Source organism: Drosophila kikkawai, chromosome 2L, assembly GCF_030179895.1.
Source record: "Drosophila kikkawai strain 14028-0561.14 chromosome 2L, DkikHiC1v2, whole genome shotgun sequence".
Lineage (NCBI taxonomy): Eukaryota > Metazoa > Arthropoda > Insecta > Diptera > Drosophilidae > Drosophila > Drosophila kikkawai.
This window is the reverse complement of record NC_091728.1, coordinates 1,747,355-1,764,968: the sequence shown is the minus strand read 5'-3', so window position 1 is coordinate 1,764,968 and position 17,614 is coordinate 1,747,355. Positions and strand designations below refer to the sequence as shown.

At 40.4% G+C, this 17,614-nt stretch overlaps 3 protein-coding genes across 3 annotated transcripts; 2 read left to right on the top strand and 1 right to left on the bottom strand.

Annotated features, from left to right (window-relative positions):
• The first annotated feature begins 416 nt into the window (after positions 1 to 416).
• On the top strand, positions 417 to 1,091 carry LOC138927950 (C-type lectin 37Db-like). Its single transcript, XM_070283506.1, has one exon. The coding sequence runs from the start codon at positions 417 to 419 to the stop codon at positions 1,089 to 1,091; it is 675 nt and encodes a 224-aa protein (XP_070139607.1).
• Positions 1,092 to 9,821: 8,730 nt separating this feature from the next.
• Positions 9,822 to 10,800, top strand: LOC108079585 (uncharacterized). Its single transcript, XM_017173930.3, has 2 exons — positions 9,822 to 10,549; positions 10,617 to 10,800. The coding sequence occupies exons 1-2, from the start codon at positions 9,930 to 9,932 to the stop codon at positions 10,705 to 10,707; spliced, it is 711 nt and encodes a 236-aa protein (XP_017029419.1). The 5' UTR covers positions 9,822 to 9,929; the 3' UTR covers positions 10,708 to 10,800.
• A 4,927-nt stretch (positions 10,801 to 15,727) lies between these two features.
• LOC138927949 (low affinity immunoglobulin epsilon Fc receptor-like) lies at positions 15,728 to 16,954 on the bottom strand. The gene has a single exon (XM_070283505.1). The coding sequence runs from the start codon at positions 16,952 to 16,954 to the stop codon at positions 15,728 to 15,730; it is 1,227 nt and encodes a 408-aa protein (XP_070139606.1).
• Between the last annotated feature and the right edge of the window lie 660 nt (positions 16,955 to 17,614).

Below are 17,614 nucleotides of genomic sequence, written 5' to 3'. Positions count from 1 at the left end.
GTATTGGCCTAATAGTACCACAGAGGGGCGTTTTTTGCAGTGTATATATGCTTCTTAGTTACTTCTCCGTGGGAAATATAAATATACCGGCAAACAGAGTGCGGTCAGCTTTGGCTCTTATCAATTCCAACTTGAAACGGATGCTTCTTCGGAAGCCAACGCGTGTTTTCGGGAACCCGTTGATAAGAGACTTTCACCTTCACCCAGAACCCCTGATTTACGTCACGCTGCATAAAGAGTGCTCTTAGCTACAAGCTTATTTGGGAAATGCGTGGATAGAGTCGTCATTTTCATAAAAAGCTCTCTTATCAATCCCAGCCTAAGCTCGATGCCTTTTCGAAAGTCTTTGAACAATTCGGGAATCAGTTCTTTAGAGACTTTCATCTACCGCGGTTCTAACATCTTCCAGTAAAAGGATGCACAACATTGGTATCTTCTTCCTTTGGGCTCTGGCTGCCTGGATCCTGTGGCAAGGATCCTTCGCGATGCATCAGTCGGGTTACGTTTGTATGATAGACGATCCGAATCCAAAACAGTGTGACAATTTCTGTCGCACCGAACTGCTGCGTATGGAGGCTAAACTGGGCGAAAGTCTCCTTGCGGTTCAGGAAAAGATTGAAAATCAACTTCAGGCGGTTGTAAATCAACTGCAGGCATTGTCGAACAAGATAGATGCTGCAAACGTGGAAGTCCCGGCTTCATCTACGATTACGATACCACCTGGATTCGAGCTAATCGGTAACAGATATTTCCGAATTGTAAATGAAAGAGAGGATTGGTATTCTGCTAAGAGAAGGTGTCGTGAGATGGGAGGTTACTTAGCCTCCTTTCGAAATGAAGAAGAATTCAATGCCATTACACCAAAACTTGGTGATTATGTCTATTGGTTAGGCATTAATGATCAAGAAAAAGAGGGTCACTTCGAATCTGTAGCCTCACACAAGGCAGCACTATTTTTAAAGTGGGGTAAGGAAGAACCAAACGACAAAAATCATTTGGATAACTACGTCTATTTGTATAATGGCAGAATGGGAGAAAACACTAGTAACGCTGCTTGGTTTTTTATTTGCCAGGCGGACAATGAAACTTAGTAATATTCGTATTTATCTTTTTAAATAAAGTAACATATATTTTAAAATAATAATACTTTGCCAATAATTTACTACTTTTCTTACTTCTTTCGTCTTTCTTACTTTTCAGAAATATTTATTTGAAACATGTTTTACAAGGATTTTATGAGCTTCAGGCTTAAAAATCGAGCTTAGATTATTATTTGAATTTCGACTTCTGTTCCCCATTATTTCATACTCCTGTAACCCAAGACAGATACCACTCCCTTTGGAACCTATTAGATAATTATGCCATTAATATGGGAATCATAACAGATGCGAGGAAGGGAGCCAAGAAAAACTCAATTGCTAACAAAGATATTTAGCAATTTCCGCTCGGCGTTCATGTTGATAAATTCGCCTGAAAATAATTTAATTTTGTAATTTTGCTGTTACGACGACGACGTGGCTTGAAAAAGGGAAGAAAGGGAAGGAGCAGGAGGGGGAGGAGGGGGAGTGCCAGGCAAGTCTGGGCCTCCTCAGCCGCGTAATTTTTCCACTTTCGCTATCGACTTTTCCGATGTCGCGTCGCCGCTGCGAGTTGTCAGCTCGCCAAAACGCAAATTGGCATAAATGTTTCTCAGCATTGACAAAACGGTTTTGGCATAAACACGGAGCCCTATCGGTATCCTTGATCTAAATTGTGCACAACCGCAAGCGATCAATAAGGAAGGACCGGACGAAGACGGAGGCAAGGAACGCGAACTAGAAGGCGGACAAGTATATTACAGGTCTAGGCGAGGTCAAGGATGAGGGCGGTTGGCGCGGAATTTAGCATAAAGTTTGCTTTTTCTTGGTCGCCTGGGGGCTCAGCACTTTTCCACTTCCCTTCTTTTCCCACAATAAAAACTGTATTATGAAATTAACAAGTTGTAAAAGCAATTTTAATAAGCATTTGTGCAAATAATTGCCATTGTCTTGCGCCATTTTTAGCTGCAACTGCAGCACATTCTGGTGACAAGGCAAAGGACTCTGTGCTGCGTTGGCATATTCTTTTAATTTCGCAATTAAATATTTAATGAGCACAAACTGCTGCCGCTGCTGCTGCTGCTGCTGCACTCTCATTAAGAGCAGGATATGCCAGGGCATCTGAACAATAGTGGCCCCAGTTTAATGGCCAGCATTTAAGCCAACTTGGCCTAAGCTCTTCACACACACACAGACTGACTGCCAAAAAACCCTTGATCCGTCGTCAATGATTCACCTGAAATTTAATTGAAGCAGTTTCAGCATGCAAATGAATACGGTTCAGCCAGATGATTAACAACTGGCTTCGTGTTCATCGATTCTTGGGCCTAATTGTTCCCCAGGTGCCCTATGGAATATGGAATATGGAATGTTTCCTGCGAATTCGTGTTATGTGCCCTTCACATGCGATTGCAAAATTAATTGCATATATTCAGGCGGCGACTTTAAGGCACACCTCCACGAACCGCGGACTGGCAACAGCCGGACTTTGTGCAATGGTCTTGCAAATCGAATGTCAATTTTCGACTCATTTCACGGAACACTTGAATTGGTTTGCAGGAACCAGGAACCAGAAGCCGACCAGCGAGCACGACTCTCGTGGTGCGGACTTGTGTGTGTTTGTGCTCCTTTCGTTTGGCTTAATCGTAAAACTTCTGTTTTCGATGGCATCGACGACAGGAACAGTGCCCAGTGCACAGTCCAGTCAGCAGTGGTCTCAGAGCTACCCATGCTCTAGATTTGTTTTCTCCGGCTTTATTACAGCTGCCGTTGCGCTCAGAGCGTTAGATGGGCGATTGTATGGGTTTTTATTGGCGAGGGTGGCCACTAAAAACAGCTAGGTTTTATTTTTACTTAACATTTGGGAGATCTTTCTTCGTTTATCGCAATATTTAAGTGAACAAGATACATTTTTTAGCGTTAAATATCGATATAGCAACATCAAAATGTCAAAAAAATAAATATCTATAATATCTTATATCGATAAATGTATACAACAAATTTGATGTATCGAAAAATTACAAGAATAAGAATTTATAGCAATTTTTAAGTGAGCAAGGAAAATTTGTTGGTGTCAAATATCGATGCAGTATCGATAAATCGATATCTTTATCCAGACAATCGTAAATTATCCTATTGATTTAATTTTTGTAATCGCAAAAAGGACGGTAATTTTACTAAAAGTCTCTCAAGGCTTTGCGTTTTTAAGCTTCATCAGCAAGCTAAAAAAAAGAACCTTAAAAACTACAAAAAAAATGAAGAATTATTAAATATGAAATGTACAACTTTTCTGCGCTCCATATAACATATCCTGCTGTGTCCACCCTCGCGGAGAGTACGTCGTCGTCCTGGTCCGCCGTAATTGCTCGGCGCGTTGTGGCTCCGCGTTCGCTGTGGTCCGCCGTCCGCTTAATGCTTTCAAGTTTCAATATATATCGTCGATGGGCGCCACATACTTCAGCTGCAGATAGCGCCCAGTTCAAGGCCTGAACCAGGCACCCAACCACCCACCAAGCCAGCCGGCCAGCCGGCCAGTGGTTAAGCCCCCTAATTGCGTGGCCCCTGACACTGCCGCCGCCGCCGTCGTCGTCGTCCTCTCAGCCGAGAATCGCTGTGAGTGTCCCAAAAGTGTGTCAGCTGGGTGAGCTCTGGGGATTGGGGGGGGGGAGGTACCATACGGTTGTGTGTTGCAATTTCTGAATCGCTTAAGTTGTTGCTACTTCTGCGGTCGATTTTCCATTAAATCGAATCGTCCTGGAACTCGTATTGGTTTTGCGGTCATATCACCGCCATCCGTTGGTCACTCCGGTCTCTGGACCCCCCAAGAGCCACATCATTATGATCATCGTCATTATCATCATTGTCGGCTGTGTCGTAATGGCCATGGTCTTGGCCATCCGAGTGTTTTTGGTAGTCAAGGAAATGGACTATTCACTGGTGTATGCTTTCCGTGGATAACAGTTGGAGCTGCAACACAAAGTTGCCGCGAATGGTAATTCCATGTGCCAGTGGATATATTTTGAGATATTTTCGAATATGTTTCCATATGCTACAATGTAATTCCATGACTTTTAAGGGGACTATTTAACTCGGAAATGAAAAGTGTAACTCTGAAAATTCGCAACTTTGTCTTGTTTAAAATTTATTTGGAGGATGTAGTTATGATGTTTTGGTTTTTGGTCTTACTATATGCTCTATTTTATATACATATGTGAAAATCCCGCTGCGGTGGCCTTGATGTGTGACCCCGTCCTCTGCTCCACGCTGCTCCATCTATGTCCTTTGTGCAGCGAAGTGCAAAACTTTTCAATGGGCAGCCGAGTGGAATTGACTGCACACGTAACCCCCCACAAACCGAATTCGCTTCTGGCGGATGGTTGCCAGCAGCTGGCAGCAGGACGACCTCCGGCTTACTTCTCACTCCTTTTTTTTTTGTGTGTGTATTTCTAAAGAGTTTTAAGGAATTTTATTTAAAACAAAGGTGTGGCAACAAGGACAACATCACCAAAAAACTGTTTTAGAGTCCTTAAGCAACTTGTTTTAATTTTCAAGCAAAAGTTATAGTGATTTCTGTCAGTGCCCCGGGACTCGCGTGGCTTGTTGATTATTTATGGGCGCCCTGGAAAAACGGGAGCATTCATTAAATTTGTATACAACCGAGTGTGCGAGTGTGCTGGTATATTGCCACATTCCACACTTTTCGGGCAAAAACGAGGCTCCCTTCAAAGATGGGGTTATGAGAGGAGTGTGTTCCCAGGATCCTTGCTCGTATACTCATTAGCGTTGCGCTGCCCGTTATCATCAATTTGCATTAAATAACGAAACGCTAAAAAAGTTTAACGACTAAACAAATTGCCAACTCCCAACGAAGGCGAGGAGGGGGATTCCCCTTTTTTTTCGCCCTTGATTAACAGTTTGTGTGCCGCTGTAATCCTTGTGTGTGTGTGCTAGTGGGTGGTTGGGTGTTGCCTCTTGATGTATTTATTTATGCGACACGCGAAATGATAGATTTCTGCCCTCCACATATTTATCAAAATGAAAAGCAGGAAAAGCAGGAAAAGCTGGAAAGCGGGCAAAGAGCAAAGGCGAAAAGAAACGGTAGAGAAACGAAAACAAAGCTCAAGGGAGCCAAACAAGGACCTTGCTATAGCACTGAGAGAAATTGGGTGTAGAGTAAGTTGAATAAAATATAAATACAAAAATGTACAAGGGAATTTACAAAGGCATTTCTTTAAAAATCCCTTTAAATACCCTTAAAAACCTTCAATATTTATTTGTAATAAATTATTTTGAACAGTTTTTGGTACTTTTATTTCTTAAATAAATATATTAAATACAAAAAATAGATAAAAATAATATGGAAAATACACTTAAAACCAAAAATAAATCATTATTAACCCAAAAAAAGCTCTTAAACTTGTATATTTTCTTATAAACCAAGAGAACCTCTCTTGCTCCTGGTGTACTCCTCCCTCAGGGACTGAGGCTGGCCATGTGGCACCTCCAGAGTAAGTAACACAGGGCATTGGAGCAGCGAAAGCTGGCATTTCTTTTTGTTTTGTTGGCCTTTCGGGGGCAATGTCAGGACGCGAGCTGAATGCCAAAAATGCGCTGATAAATTATATGACATGGCATCATGTGTCACACACACACACACACAAACACAAATAGACGTGCCAGGAGAAGACGCCAGCAAGTGGGAAATAATTTGAATAATCCCCATTGTTCGGGGGGGAATTTGTCTAGCTTCGGGATTCGGATTCGGATTGGGATTCAGGGACGCGGATCGCACCTGGATGTGTGCGAATCGGCCTGATTGCTAGGTGAATGTGTGCAGAAATATTTCATCTTTATGGCTTTAATATCCTGTGTGTGTGTGGGTGTTTGGCTGCAAGCAGCTGCCAATATCCTGTCTGCACTTTGCTAAATTTCCCAGGGATCAAAGAGCCAAACCCCCACCCACTTCCCACCCCCGCACAACCGACAAAAGCTCAAACATATTAACTTAATATTTCGCTCCCTTGGCTGCTCCCTCGGCTGCCAACAAAGGGGAGCGTTATATGAGCTTGTTTGTATGAGTATGAAATGACATTTTAATGCCACGTTATATTTTCATTGTTGTTGCTGTTTGTCACCGTCGTCCTTGCGGGGCTCGGGAGCCGCTCGCATCGAACGCTTTGTGGCAACATGTAAAATCCATTTATTTTGACATGAAACACATAAATCTATATTTGATCCATTTCTTTCGAGGGGAAAAGAAGGTGTAAAGTCATTTCCTTGGCTATAGAAATTCTCTCTCTCTCTTCTTTGCCAGCTTTTTCTTTCTTTAAAAAAAGAAAAAATAAAATCAAATTTGACGTTTCTTATGGAAAATGACATTTATGCTTTTCAGGTTTCAGCTTGCCTTCACCTAATTGAACTTAGCCGGGGATAAGACTCCGGCGGAGTTGTGGTTTTGGTATCTAGTTCGTCTGCCTGACAGCTGCATTGGCATTCGGTTTGAGATCCTGCTTATGCCAGCTTCTGGTATCGGTGCCCAGCCCAGCAGCACATAATTGATTGCACACAGTTGTTGCAGTGGCTGTGGCAGTTGCACACTGTATCTAGCTGCCACGCCCACTAAACACCACGCCCGTCCCAGAAACAAGTGTGTGCCATTAGTACTCTTCACTGCGGCCTGATCCTGCCATTGTTTGGATTTGTTTTCGGGAATGTAGTGCCAATGCGTTGACAAGAAGTTGCAAGAGAGTATATTTTGGGGTCGAACAGGAAGCGGATTGAATGGGAGTTTGTTTAGATATAAAGCTACTTTTGTGTCGTTTTGTAAACCTGAGAGTTCACTCTAATGTTATTAGTATTTCTATTAATTTAAGAGTTTTTGCCAACTTTCAAGGGGTTTGTTTATCCTTATAACTCTTATATAGATCTATATAGAGATCTACAAAGATCCAAATTCAATTTTAGATCGTTTAAGAAGACAAGTGGAGCATGTTGTTTGCACAGAAAGTTGCATATTTAAGCAAAAATTATAAAGGATTTCATACTAAAATATTTGATAAATAAATTTATAATATTAATATAAGCTTAAACATTAAAATTGCATTTTTAAATATTTTCTAAAATTTTGTCTAATTTTTAGTAATATTTATTATAATTTTTGGAATTATTTTCATAATAAAATATGTTTTTTTAAGTATTATTTATAATATTTTTTTATATTTTCACGACAAGCTAAGGTTTCATTTGAATTTACGAGGAATCAATAAATAAAATAACTATATTTTCCCAATAAAAATACAAACTAATCCCAAGTTAAACAAATAGTTAGCAAATATAATTATTTTAAACCACAAAAAATGTCTGAAATAATTCCAATAGAGCATTTCTATGCGACGCTATGCCATTTGTTAATAATGAATTATGTTGTTGGTAATGTTGCAACCATATTTGCCCCACAAATGTCGTGGCGGCTCTAGTTCTGGCTCTGATCCTGCTGCTCCTGTTCCTGTTCCCGTTAGCCCCTCCTCCCCCCGCTCCTGGTTCTGCTTAAACAGCATGCTGTTTCTGCTTGGCCTGCTCTTCGATGATTAATTGTATTGCTTTTGTTCTATTTCTGCTGCGTCTTTTGCAATCCAACGGAGTGTGTGCCACTATGTGTTATTGAGCATTGTGTGTGGGTGTGTGTGTGTGGGTGTTTATGGGAGTGTTTCAACTTTGTTGTTGCCCCGTATCTCGTGTTGCTGCTGCTGCAGCAGCCAACGCATATAATTTATACGTATCTGCGGCACTTGTGTATATCCCCCCAATGCTATGGCTATGAATGCACAGTAAAAAAAAAAATTTTTAAATAAAAAATATTTTAAGTAGAGTCAAAGCTACGTTTTCTTAAGTGAAACGTAAGTGATACATTTTTTAATTAATTTTCCATGACCCAATGTAAACATTTTTGAACCATAATACAAAAATATAAATAATAAATATATATTTTCCTAGTTGCATATATGTACGATTTTTTTTTCAAGATTTTTAACATGTCCTTATTTATTTCATGTGATTTTTTAATGAATATATATGTATATATGTATCCAGAAGTGTAAAATGTTAAGCTTGGCTTACCTTATAATACATTGTTGAGCTCACTTAACTCCAGTTTTCTTACTTGTTTCAGCTCTCCTGCAAAATAAACGATTTTCTTGGTATAATAAAGAAAATATTTATAATATATAATATCTATATATGTACATATTATATTATATATAAACTTAAAATATAATAAATAAAATACAATAAAAAACAAGAAAGAAAGCTAACTTTGGCCAGCCAAAGTTTGTATACCCTTGCAGGTAACAATTAAAATATATCATAACTAAGCCAAAAATGCATTAATTTCGATTCGGAAAGCAGTTTTGTGTTAGTTTTCATTAATTTAAAACAACTGCATACCAAATTTAAAATTTTAAGAAATCAAAATTTTTTGCAATGTTTGCTAATTTTAATGATGTAACCCCTTATCAAATTTCGCAAAAATGGCCAAAAAATCGATTTCTTCCGGACAAGTCTAGAAAGATTCCCCTGTTGATGCTGATCAAGAATATATATGGTTTATGGGGTCAAAAATGATTCCTTGACCTAGAAAAATATTATTTTGTATTATAAATTCTGATTTTTTATATTAAAAAACTTCTTGATTTTTTTTAAATTAAAAATATCATAACTCGGCCAAAAGAGCATTAATTTTAAATCGGAAAACTGTTCTGTGCAAAATTTTCTACAGCTAATAAATCTGCATACTTTATATAAAAATTTTGAAAATTCAATTTTTTATCAAAATCCAAAATTTTAAAATTTTGCAAAAATGGCCAAAAAATCGATTTCTTCCGGACATGCCTAGAAAGATTCCCCAGTTGATGCTGATCAAGAATATATATACTTTATAGGGTCGGAAACGTCTCCTTCACTGCGTTGCAAACTTCTGACTGAAATTATAATACCCTGCAAGGGTATAAATATGTATAATTCACCTGAAATCTATATAACAAAAAGAAAAAATTAAATAAATAAAATATAAAATATATGGATAAAAAACATTAAATAATAATAATTTATATACTAATATATAATTTATATATATAAATAAAAAATACACATATTTTTTTCCCAATGCTGTCGCCAGTGTTTCGCTGGCAATTTACATTGTTCGCCCAGCGCTGCATTCAAACAATGCGGTTTAACACTCGGCACTAACAGTCACACACACACACACACACACAAATACATTTAATGCCGGCACACTCGCCCTGCGTCTGTGTGGGTGTCATCGCCAGCAGCAGCAACAACAACAACAACAACAACAAGGGTAACAACAAGAGGGACAGAGCACAGCACACGTTTATTGTATTTGACATTGTTTCAAAAGTTAAGTTGGCTGTGGCCACATCAGCTCACAACTTATGCAAGTCCGTCCAATTGTGTGTGAGTGTGTGTGTGTGGAGTGTGTGTAAGTGTGCAATGAAATCATAAATCTAGGATGGCAATTGTAATCATGTTGTCCTCCACAAGGATCACAGAGCAGGCAGCAGGCAGCAGGGAGCCAGGAGTTGTGATTCACGTGAAAACTTAAATAGTTGCCTGTAAATCTCTCTGTTAAGTGCGTTACACAGAAAGAAAAGTGCAGTATAGAAAAATTATTAACAAAATGTACAGAAGAAACTCCTAAAGGTGATTTTTTGTTGATTTGTTTAGTAAGCAGGCCTTTCGCAGAGACATTCTCTAACCAAAATCTACATTTTAAAATTTAAAAACCTTTTGATCTTAACAAAATTATTTTGTAAGTAAAAAAAGAAATTCCCAAAAATGCCTAAGCCCAGCAGGAAGATTACTTTGAAGCCCAAAATCATACGGAAAAAGAAAAACACCTTTCCGAAAAAAGTTAACAAAATTGAACCGCAGAAGCAGAGCGTCTTGAAGAACCTCTTCGTGAGCCAAAGGTCTGGCAACCAGAAGAGATCCCCCGCCTCTCGACGCAGCCCCCCAAGTCAACAGGTCTGGCGCCGTACAGTCTACCGGAATAAGCCCAAACCCAAGCCCAAGGACAAGCTGCCCAGGCTCTTTCGTCTGGATGATCAGACCGGGCTGCCGGTGGACTACGAGCAGACCGTGGAGCGTGTGATGCACTATGTAAATCCTCACCTGGCCAGTCGTCCCAATACCGAGCAGGTGATGGAGGAGCTGCTGACCGGCATGTTTATGGAGGTGGTGCGCCAGAGCAGCCCGGATCCAAGGTGCTGCCGGGATGAAAAGGCTCTGGGATGCATGTGCTGTAGAGATCACCAGACCAAACGGTATCTCCAGAGCTTGCTGAAGGCACATCCCTGCCGCTGGAATCAATTCTCCAACAAAGATGAAAGCGTGGAGCCTTTAAAGCAAAGCAAGCTGAAGGCGAACAAGGATCTCAGTGACTTTCACAGTGCATGGTGAGTGTGGGGATACGATATATTTATATATTTCTGGAGAAGATTAATACTTTTTCCATGTTCACAGCAAACGGGGACCCCGCCCAATCAGCTTCAATCTGGGTCCCACCCAAGCGAGCAAGTTCAACTTTAATCAGCTGAGGATCAAGAGTCAGTAGAATTACCAATTTTGATCCAAAGTTCCCCTGAAACAGGGGTGTATTTGTAATTTTAAATAGGAAAATACATTTTAAATTCAACTTCCAATCAAAGGTAGCTGTGATTTTACGTGATTTCTAACTTAAATACAGCTTTTTATTGGCTTTCAGAGCTGAGTTTTCAAATTAAATTTAAATTTCAAATATTTTGCTGGCTTGAATGTCGAAGGGCCAGTTAGGGTCATTCGGTTCAGCTCATATCTATGAATTTATTTGCGCTTTTCCAGTGCAAAATGAAGGGAGATTTATGGGCAACCACTGCTCTGGCGGCAGTTCATCCGGCCCTGCGACCTCAACTCCCTTCCTCTCTCTCTCTGGCAATTATCGCCGCAGACAATGGCCACTCGAATGCATTTAACAAATTGAATATAAATTCTTACAGCTACTATTCCACCTGCACACACCGCACACAACCCTTACCTGAGCCAATCAGTGGCCAAATCTTTTAATTAAGAAGTTTGCTCTCTCTCTCTCGAAGTGGTTCCTGGCTACGTGAAGGACTTTGCTGGAGTATAATAAAATTCACGCTAAACTTAACTAATTTCGCGAAAACTCGATTGAACGTAAATAAAAGCCAAATGAAAATTCACAGCAAGACGCCTTGGCTCAATGCGAATCAATGCGTTAGCGAATAATTCATAAAGGAGCAAAAAAATAATATCAGTCGAGCGTGCTAACAACTTGGCAGTCACCTCCTGCTGCTGCTCCTGCTTCTGTTCCTGCTCCTGCTGGTGCTCTTTCTCCTCCTCCTCTCACCTGTCGGCTTTAGTTATTGATGAGGTTGTGCGTATGGAAGGGCTTTGGCTCTGGCGATGGCTCTGGCGCTTTTGCGGCATTACGTATACGTAATATGCAATCAATTCTCTCACAAAGAAATCTGTTCGGTCGCATGCAGATTGCATAAAGGGTTTTTTCAGCCTCTCTGCTTTCGACTCTCGCTCTCGGACATTTAAAAACTTCTTTCAAAATGACGAATGTACAGCGAAAAAAAAATTATTAAGGAATGTTCGTTTTGAAGAATTCATTTGGATTCTAAATCCCGAGCTAAAATTCATGTTCCTGCTAATGAACTATTTTAAATTCGAATAATAATCCAAACTCGATTTTTAAACCAGAAGCCCCATATTGCTGAAATGTCAGGAAGAGCCCCATTTTAAGTGAATTAATAGGACGATATTATTATTTAAAAATATAACTTTATTTAAAAAGATAAATACGAATTTTATTAAGTTTCATTGTCCGCTTGGCAAATAAAAAAGAGAGGAGCATTACAAAAGGCGTCCCCCATTTTGCCATTTTCCAAAAAGACGCAGTTCTGCTCATGGGTCCAGTCGCTTGGTTCATCCTCATCCCAATTTAAAAATGGTGTTGGCTTTTGTGAGGCCACAGATACATAGTGGGCCTCATTCTCTCTATCATTAATGCCTAGCCAGTAAAGCCCATTACCTAGTTTTGGTTTAATTGCGTTAATTTCTTCTTCATTTCGAAAGGAGGCTAAGTAACCTCCCATCTCACGACACCTTCCCTCAGCCGTATCCCAAATCGTATTTTCTTTTACTATCCGAAAATACCTAGAACCGAATAGCTCGAAACCAGATGGTATCGTCATCGGGGCTAAAGCTGGGACTGCTTGTTGAAGGGCTGCCGTCTTATTCGATATTGGATGTACTTCTGTTTCCACTTTGGCAGCAGCATCTATCTTAGCAACTCCTTCATCCTATTCTGCCCCTCTTGAAGTTGGCCTTCCATTTTAGCTTTCACTCCTTGTAGTTGTCCTTCCAGCTTAGCCTGCTGATCCGCCACGCTGTCAAGCTTCGCCAGGACTTTAGTTGCGATGTCAGCATCCCGGGTGTTCCCTTGGTCCTGGTCCTGGCCGACGTCGCTCAACAGAGATCGTAGTTCAGTCTGATTGGGACTAATACCGTCAAGTAGAATGGTAAAGCCAAACCGAGGGCTCTTCGCGAAGGATCCATCAAACAGGATACAGGCTGCCAGCGTCCAAAAGAAGAAGGTTCCTAAGTTTTGCATCCCTTTACTGCGAGATTATACGACCGGGGAAGTTGAAAGTATTTTGTGAACTGATTCCCGAATTATTCAAAAACTATCAAAGAGGCATCGAGCTTAGGATGGGATTGATAAGAGAGCTTTTCCTGACGATGACGACACTCTCTATCCACGCATTTCCTGAATAAGCTTGTAGCTAAGAGCACTCTTCAAGCAGCGTGGCGTAAATCAGGGGTTCAGGGGGAAGTCACCTTCTCTTAGTCTTTTATCAACGGATTTCCGAAATCAGGCGATGGCTTCCAGAGAAACATCCCATCTATGTTGGGATTGATAAGAGCTATTTATAACGATGACCGTACGCTCTGCGTGATCGGTTATATATATATATGGACTTCATAGGGGGGCTATGTTGATTTTGAGGTGCTTAAATTGCATTTTTGTTTTGTTAACTTCAATACACCAATTTGGTGACTCACGATGGTTATATTAGCCAAAGATTAATTCAAAAATATTAATTAATTTGTTTTTGAATTCGCACTTAGCAGAAAAAATCGCAGTTTGTTGTTAAGAGCTCTTTTTGACCAGAATGACGTAAATCCGGGGTGAAGGTGAAAGTCCCTTATCAGCGGATTCTCGAAATCAGGCGAAGGCTTCCGAAGAAGCATTCGGACTAAGTTGGGATTGATAGGAGCTATCAATATATTTATAACGATGACCGATGACACATTTCCCAAGAAGAAGTTCCAATTCGACGGGTATTATTTAAAGTATAACTTTATTTCAAACAATCAATACAAATTTTGCTAAGTTTCATTGTCCGTCTGGCAAATAAAACTAAAGTTAAAATTACAACCGACGTCCCACATTGTGCCCCCAGACAAAGTGACGCAGTCCTCCTCATGGTTTCTGTCGCTTGAATTTCCCTCATTCCAATTTAAAAATGGTGCGGGCTTTTTTGAGGCCACAGATACGTAGTGGCCCTCATTATCGCGATCATTAATGCCTAGCCAATAGTTCGTATATTCTTCAAGTTTTGGTGTAATGGCGTTAATTTCTTCTTCATTTCGAAAGGAGGCTAAATAGCCGCCTATCTCACGACACCTTCTCTCAGCAGTCTCCCAATTCATTAAATCATCCGATATATGGAAGTATCTATTACCTATTGGCTCGAATCCAGAATGTATTGTAATCGCATGGACTCCCACCTTGACTGCATCTATCTTGTTCGATATTGCCTGCAGTTGATTTATAACCGCCTGAAGTTGGATTTCAATCTTTTCCTGTACCGCAAGAAGGCTTCCTTCGAGTTTTGCCTGAGAGTCCTTCACCTTGGTCAGTACCACCTCTTGTCCTTCCAGCTTGGTCTTAACCGCAAGCAGACTGTCTTCAAATTTAGCCTTCATCTTGGTTTGTTGGCCCTCCAGTTTGGTTTGCCCCTCCTGAAGTCCTTGTAGTTGTCCTTCCACCTTGGCATGCACCTCCTGAGGTAGCTTGGTCTGGACTTCTTCTATTTTTACTTCCAATGTCTCCAGCCTCGATTTGATTTCATTGTCAGATTCGCGGATGTTCTTGTTCCCTTGGTTCTGGGCTTTGACGACTTCGTTAAGCCGTGGGATTAGTTCAGTCAGACAGATGCTGTCGCACTGATTTTGTTTAGGATCCTCAATAAGGCAGATGTACCCCGACTGGTCCTTCGCGAAGGATCCTTGCCGCAGGATAGCGGTAGCCAGCGCCCAAAGGAAGATGGTTCCGAAGATGTGCATCCTTTTACCAGGAGATTGTACGACCGCGGAAATTAAAAGTGTCTGAGGAACTGATTCCCAAATTATTCAAAGACTTTCGAAGAGGCTTCGAGCTTCGGCGGGGATTGATAAAAGCTTTATATACATACACAAAAAAAAAAGAAGACGGCACTCTCTGTCCACTCCTCTCCCAATTTCTGTGTGCATAAATATGTAAAAACAAACAGATAGTATATTCTAGGCCACTTGTTAATTCGAGATGCGGAAATATTGTCCGGCTTCGGTTCTTCGGCTATCGGGGTGATGGTCTTGCTTAAATATTAATCGAATTAATTAATATTAATCGAAAGATATTCGTTTGCAATAAGAAGGGATAGAGCCACTGATGGGAAATAGCATTCCCCTTTTGCTGATCTGTCCTGTTCACCTCCTTTGGTGTTCTCGAAGTTCTGTTCCCAAATCACGAAACAATGCTAGCTGTGATCACATTCATTTGTAATAATAATAGTTATACAAATAAAAGAAATATATTAAATTATTTATTAATTCGTTTTACAATCGGCAAAAAAGCTGAAAAAGTTAATCCTGTAGCTAAGAGCTCTCATCAAGCCGAGTGACGTAAATCAGGGGTTCAGGGTGAAGGTGAACGCCCCTTATCAGCGGATTCCCGAAATTCCGCGATGGCATCCGAAGAAGCATTCGGACTAAGTTGGGATTGATAAGACCTATTTACCGTACTCTCTTCTTGCTTGTTTATATATATATTTCCCAGGGAGAAGTACCTAACGACACTGAAAACAATCTGCCGTCATGTGGAACATTAAAACCCATGTTTAATTCACAAAAAAAGTAAAGACAGAACTGTTAACTTAGGAAATGTTTCCCGTATGTGTTTTATACACAAAAAGTTAATGTTTGGGAAGGGACTAAAGAAAATCATTTTGGAGAAATTATTGTATTATATTCAGCTAATTGTTTTCATTTTGTTTATTTTTTTGGGTGTACAAGAGTACATAAATGTTGAGATAATATCTCTAATATTCATTGATTCAGTTGAAATTTAAATAATAATCTAAACCCGATGATTAAACCAGAAGTCCAGATAATCCTAGTAAAACCTTTATCAAATAAATATTGCTGAAAATAAGGAAGAGCCCCCTTTTTCTTAGTAAAAGAATGCCAAGTTATTATTACTTTAATATAAACTTTATTTAAAACGATAAATACGCATTTTATTAAGTTTCATTGTCCGCCTGGCAAATAAAAAAGGAAAGAGGATATTTACACGAGTGGTGCCTCATTTTGCCTTTAATCAATAAGACGCAGTTTTGCTTATGGTCTCCGTCGATTGGTTGTTCTGGATCCCACTTTAAAAATGGTGCTGGGTAGTGTGAGGCCACAGATTCAAAAAGGCCCTTACTATCTCGATCGTTAATGCCTAGCCAATAGCCATATTTAAACAGTTTTGGTTCAATGGCGTTCAACTCTTCTTCATTTTGAATGGAAGCTAGGTAACCTCCCAGCTCACGACATCTTCTCTCGGCAATCTCCCAATCCACAAATTCTTTAACAATTCGAAAATATCTGTTACCGATTAGCTTGAAACCTGATGGAATACTAGTGTTCGTGCCTGAAGCCGCGACTCCATCCTTTGCAGCATCTATTTTGTTCGACATTGCCTGCAGTTGATTTAAAACCGCCTGAAGTTGGATTTCAATATTTGTCTGAATCGCAAGAAGGTTTCCTTGGAGTTTTGCCTGAGAGTCATTCACCTTGGTCAGTACCACCTCTTGTCCTTCCAGCTGGGTCTTTACCGCAAGCAGACTGTCTTCTAGTTTAGCCTTCACCTTGGTTTGCACCTCCTGAAAATGTCCTTCCAGCTTAGCTTCCACCTCTTGTAGTTGCCCTTCCAGCTTGGCATGCACCTCCTGAAGTTGTCCTTCCAGCTTGGTCTTTACCTCATGCAGGCTTTTTTCCAGTTTAGCCTCCACCTTGGTTTGCACCTCCTGAAGATGTCCTTCCAGCTTAGCTTCCACTCCTTCTAATTGTCCTTCCAGCTTGGTCTTCACCGCAAGCAGACTGTCTTCTAGTTTAGCCTCCATCTTGATTTGTTGGCCCTCCAGTTTGGTTTGCCCCTCCTGAAGTCCTTGTAGTTGTCCTTCCAGCTTGGCATGCTCCTCCTGAGGTAGCTTGGCCTGCACTTCTCCTATTTTCACCTCCAATGTCTCCAGCTTCGATTTGATTTCATTGTCAGATTCACGGATGTTCGTGTTCCCTTGATTCTGGGCCTTGACGACTTCGTTAAGCCGTGGGCTTAGTTCAGTAAGACAAATGCTGTCGCACTGATTTTGTTGTGGCTCCTCAATGAGGCATATGTAACCCGACTGATCCTCCGCGAAGGATCCTTGCCGCAGGATACAGGTAGCCAACGCCCAAAGTAAGAAGGTACCAAAATTCTGCATCTTTAAACTGAGAGATTGTAAGACCACGGTAGATGAAAGTCTCTAAAGAACTGATTTCCAAATTATTCCAAGACTTTCGACGAAGAATCCGGCTTCGTCTGGGATTGATAGGAAACCTATATGGCATATATGTTGTATGTATATTTATCGCCAAGGTATGGCGTATATACACAATAAAATGTAAACATTGATAAGACTTTTTGCATATAGGAGGTAGTATATAAGTCGTAATCGTATGACTATAATATAAAGCTACCATAGGAAACTCTACAGAAGCTGAATTGCAAGGGATATATATAAGTTAAGTATCAGCGTAAATATTTAAATTAAAAGAAAAACGATTGTTAATTTAAAGGTAAACCAAAAGCTATAGTCTGGCTAATTTAAAAACAGAATCCTTAGAATTCTTCACAGTGCCTAATACCGATTAAGGCTGCTTTTTTTTGAGTAGTGGAGTAGGTTATCGGTGCCAAAAGCACAGGCCACGCCCATTAGTTATTCGCAGCAAATTATGCCAAAGTGTTTGGCCAATACTCCTCCCACTGCTCCTCCTGCTGCTCCGTCACCCTTCGAAGCTCCTCATTGGGCGCGACAGCTAAAAAGCCAGCTACGACGCATTGATGTCAATGATGGCGACAAGTGCACTCCGCTTCCGCATCC

Excerpts from the sequence above, each read along its gene's own strand:
- LOC138927950 (XM_070283506.1), top strand. The coding sequence starts at position 417 with ATGCACAACATTGGTATCTTCTTCCTTTGGGCTCTGGCTGCCTGGATC.
- LOC108079585 (XM_017173930.3), top strand. The coding sequence starts at position 9,930 with ATGCCTAAGCCCAGCAGGAAGATTACTTTGAAGCCCAAAATCATACGG. Across the intron at positions 10,550-10,616 it reads AGTGACTTTCACAGTGCATG|CAAACGGGGACCCCGCCCAA; the intron begins GTGAGTGTGGGG and ends CCATGTTCACAG.
- LOC138927949 (XM_070283505.1), bottom strand. The coding sequence starts at position 16,954 with ATGCAGAATTTTGGTACCTTCTTACTTTGGGCGTTGGCTACCTGTATC.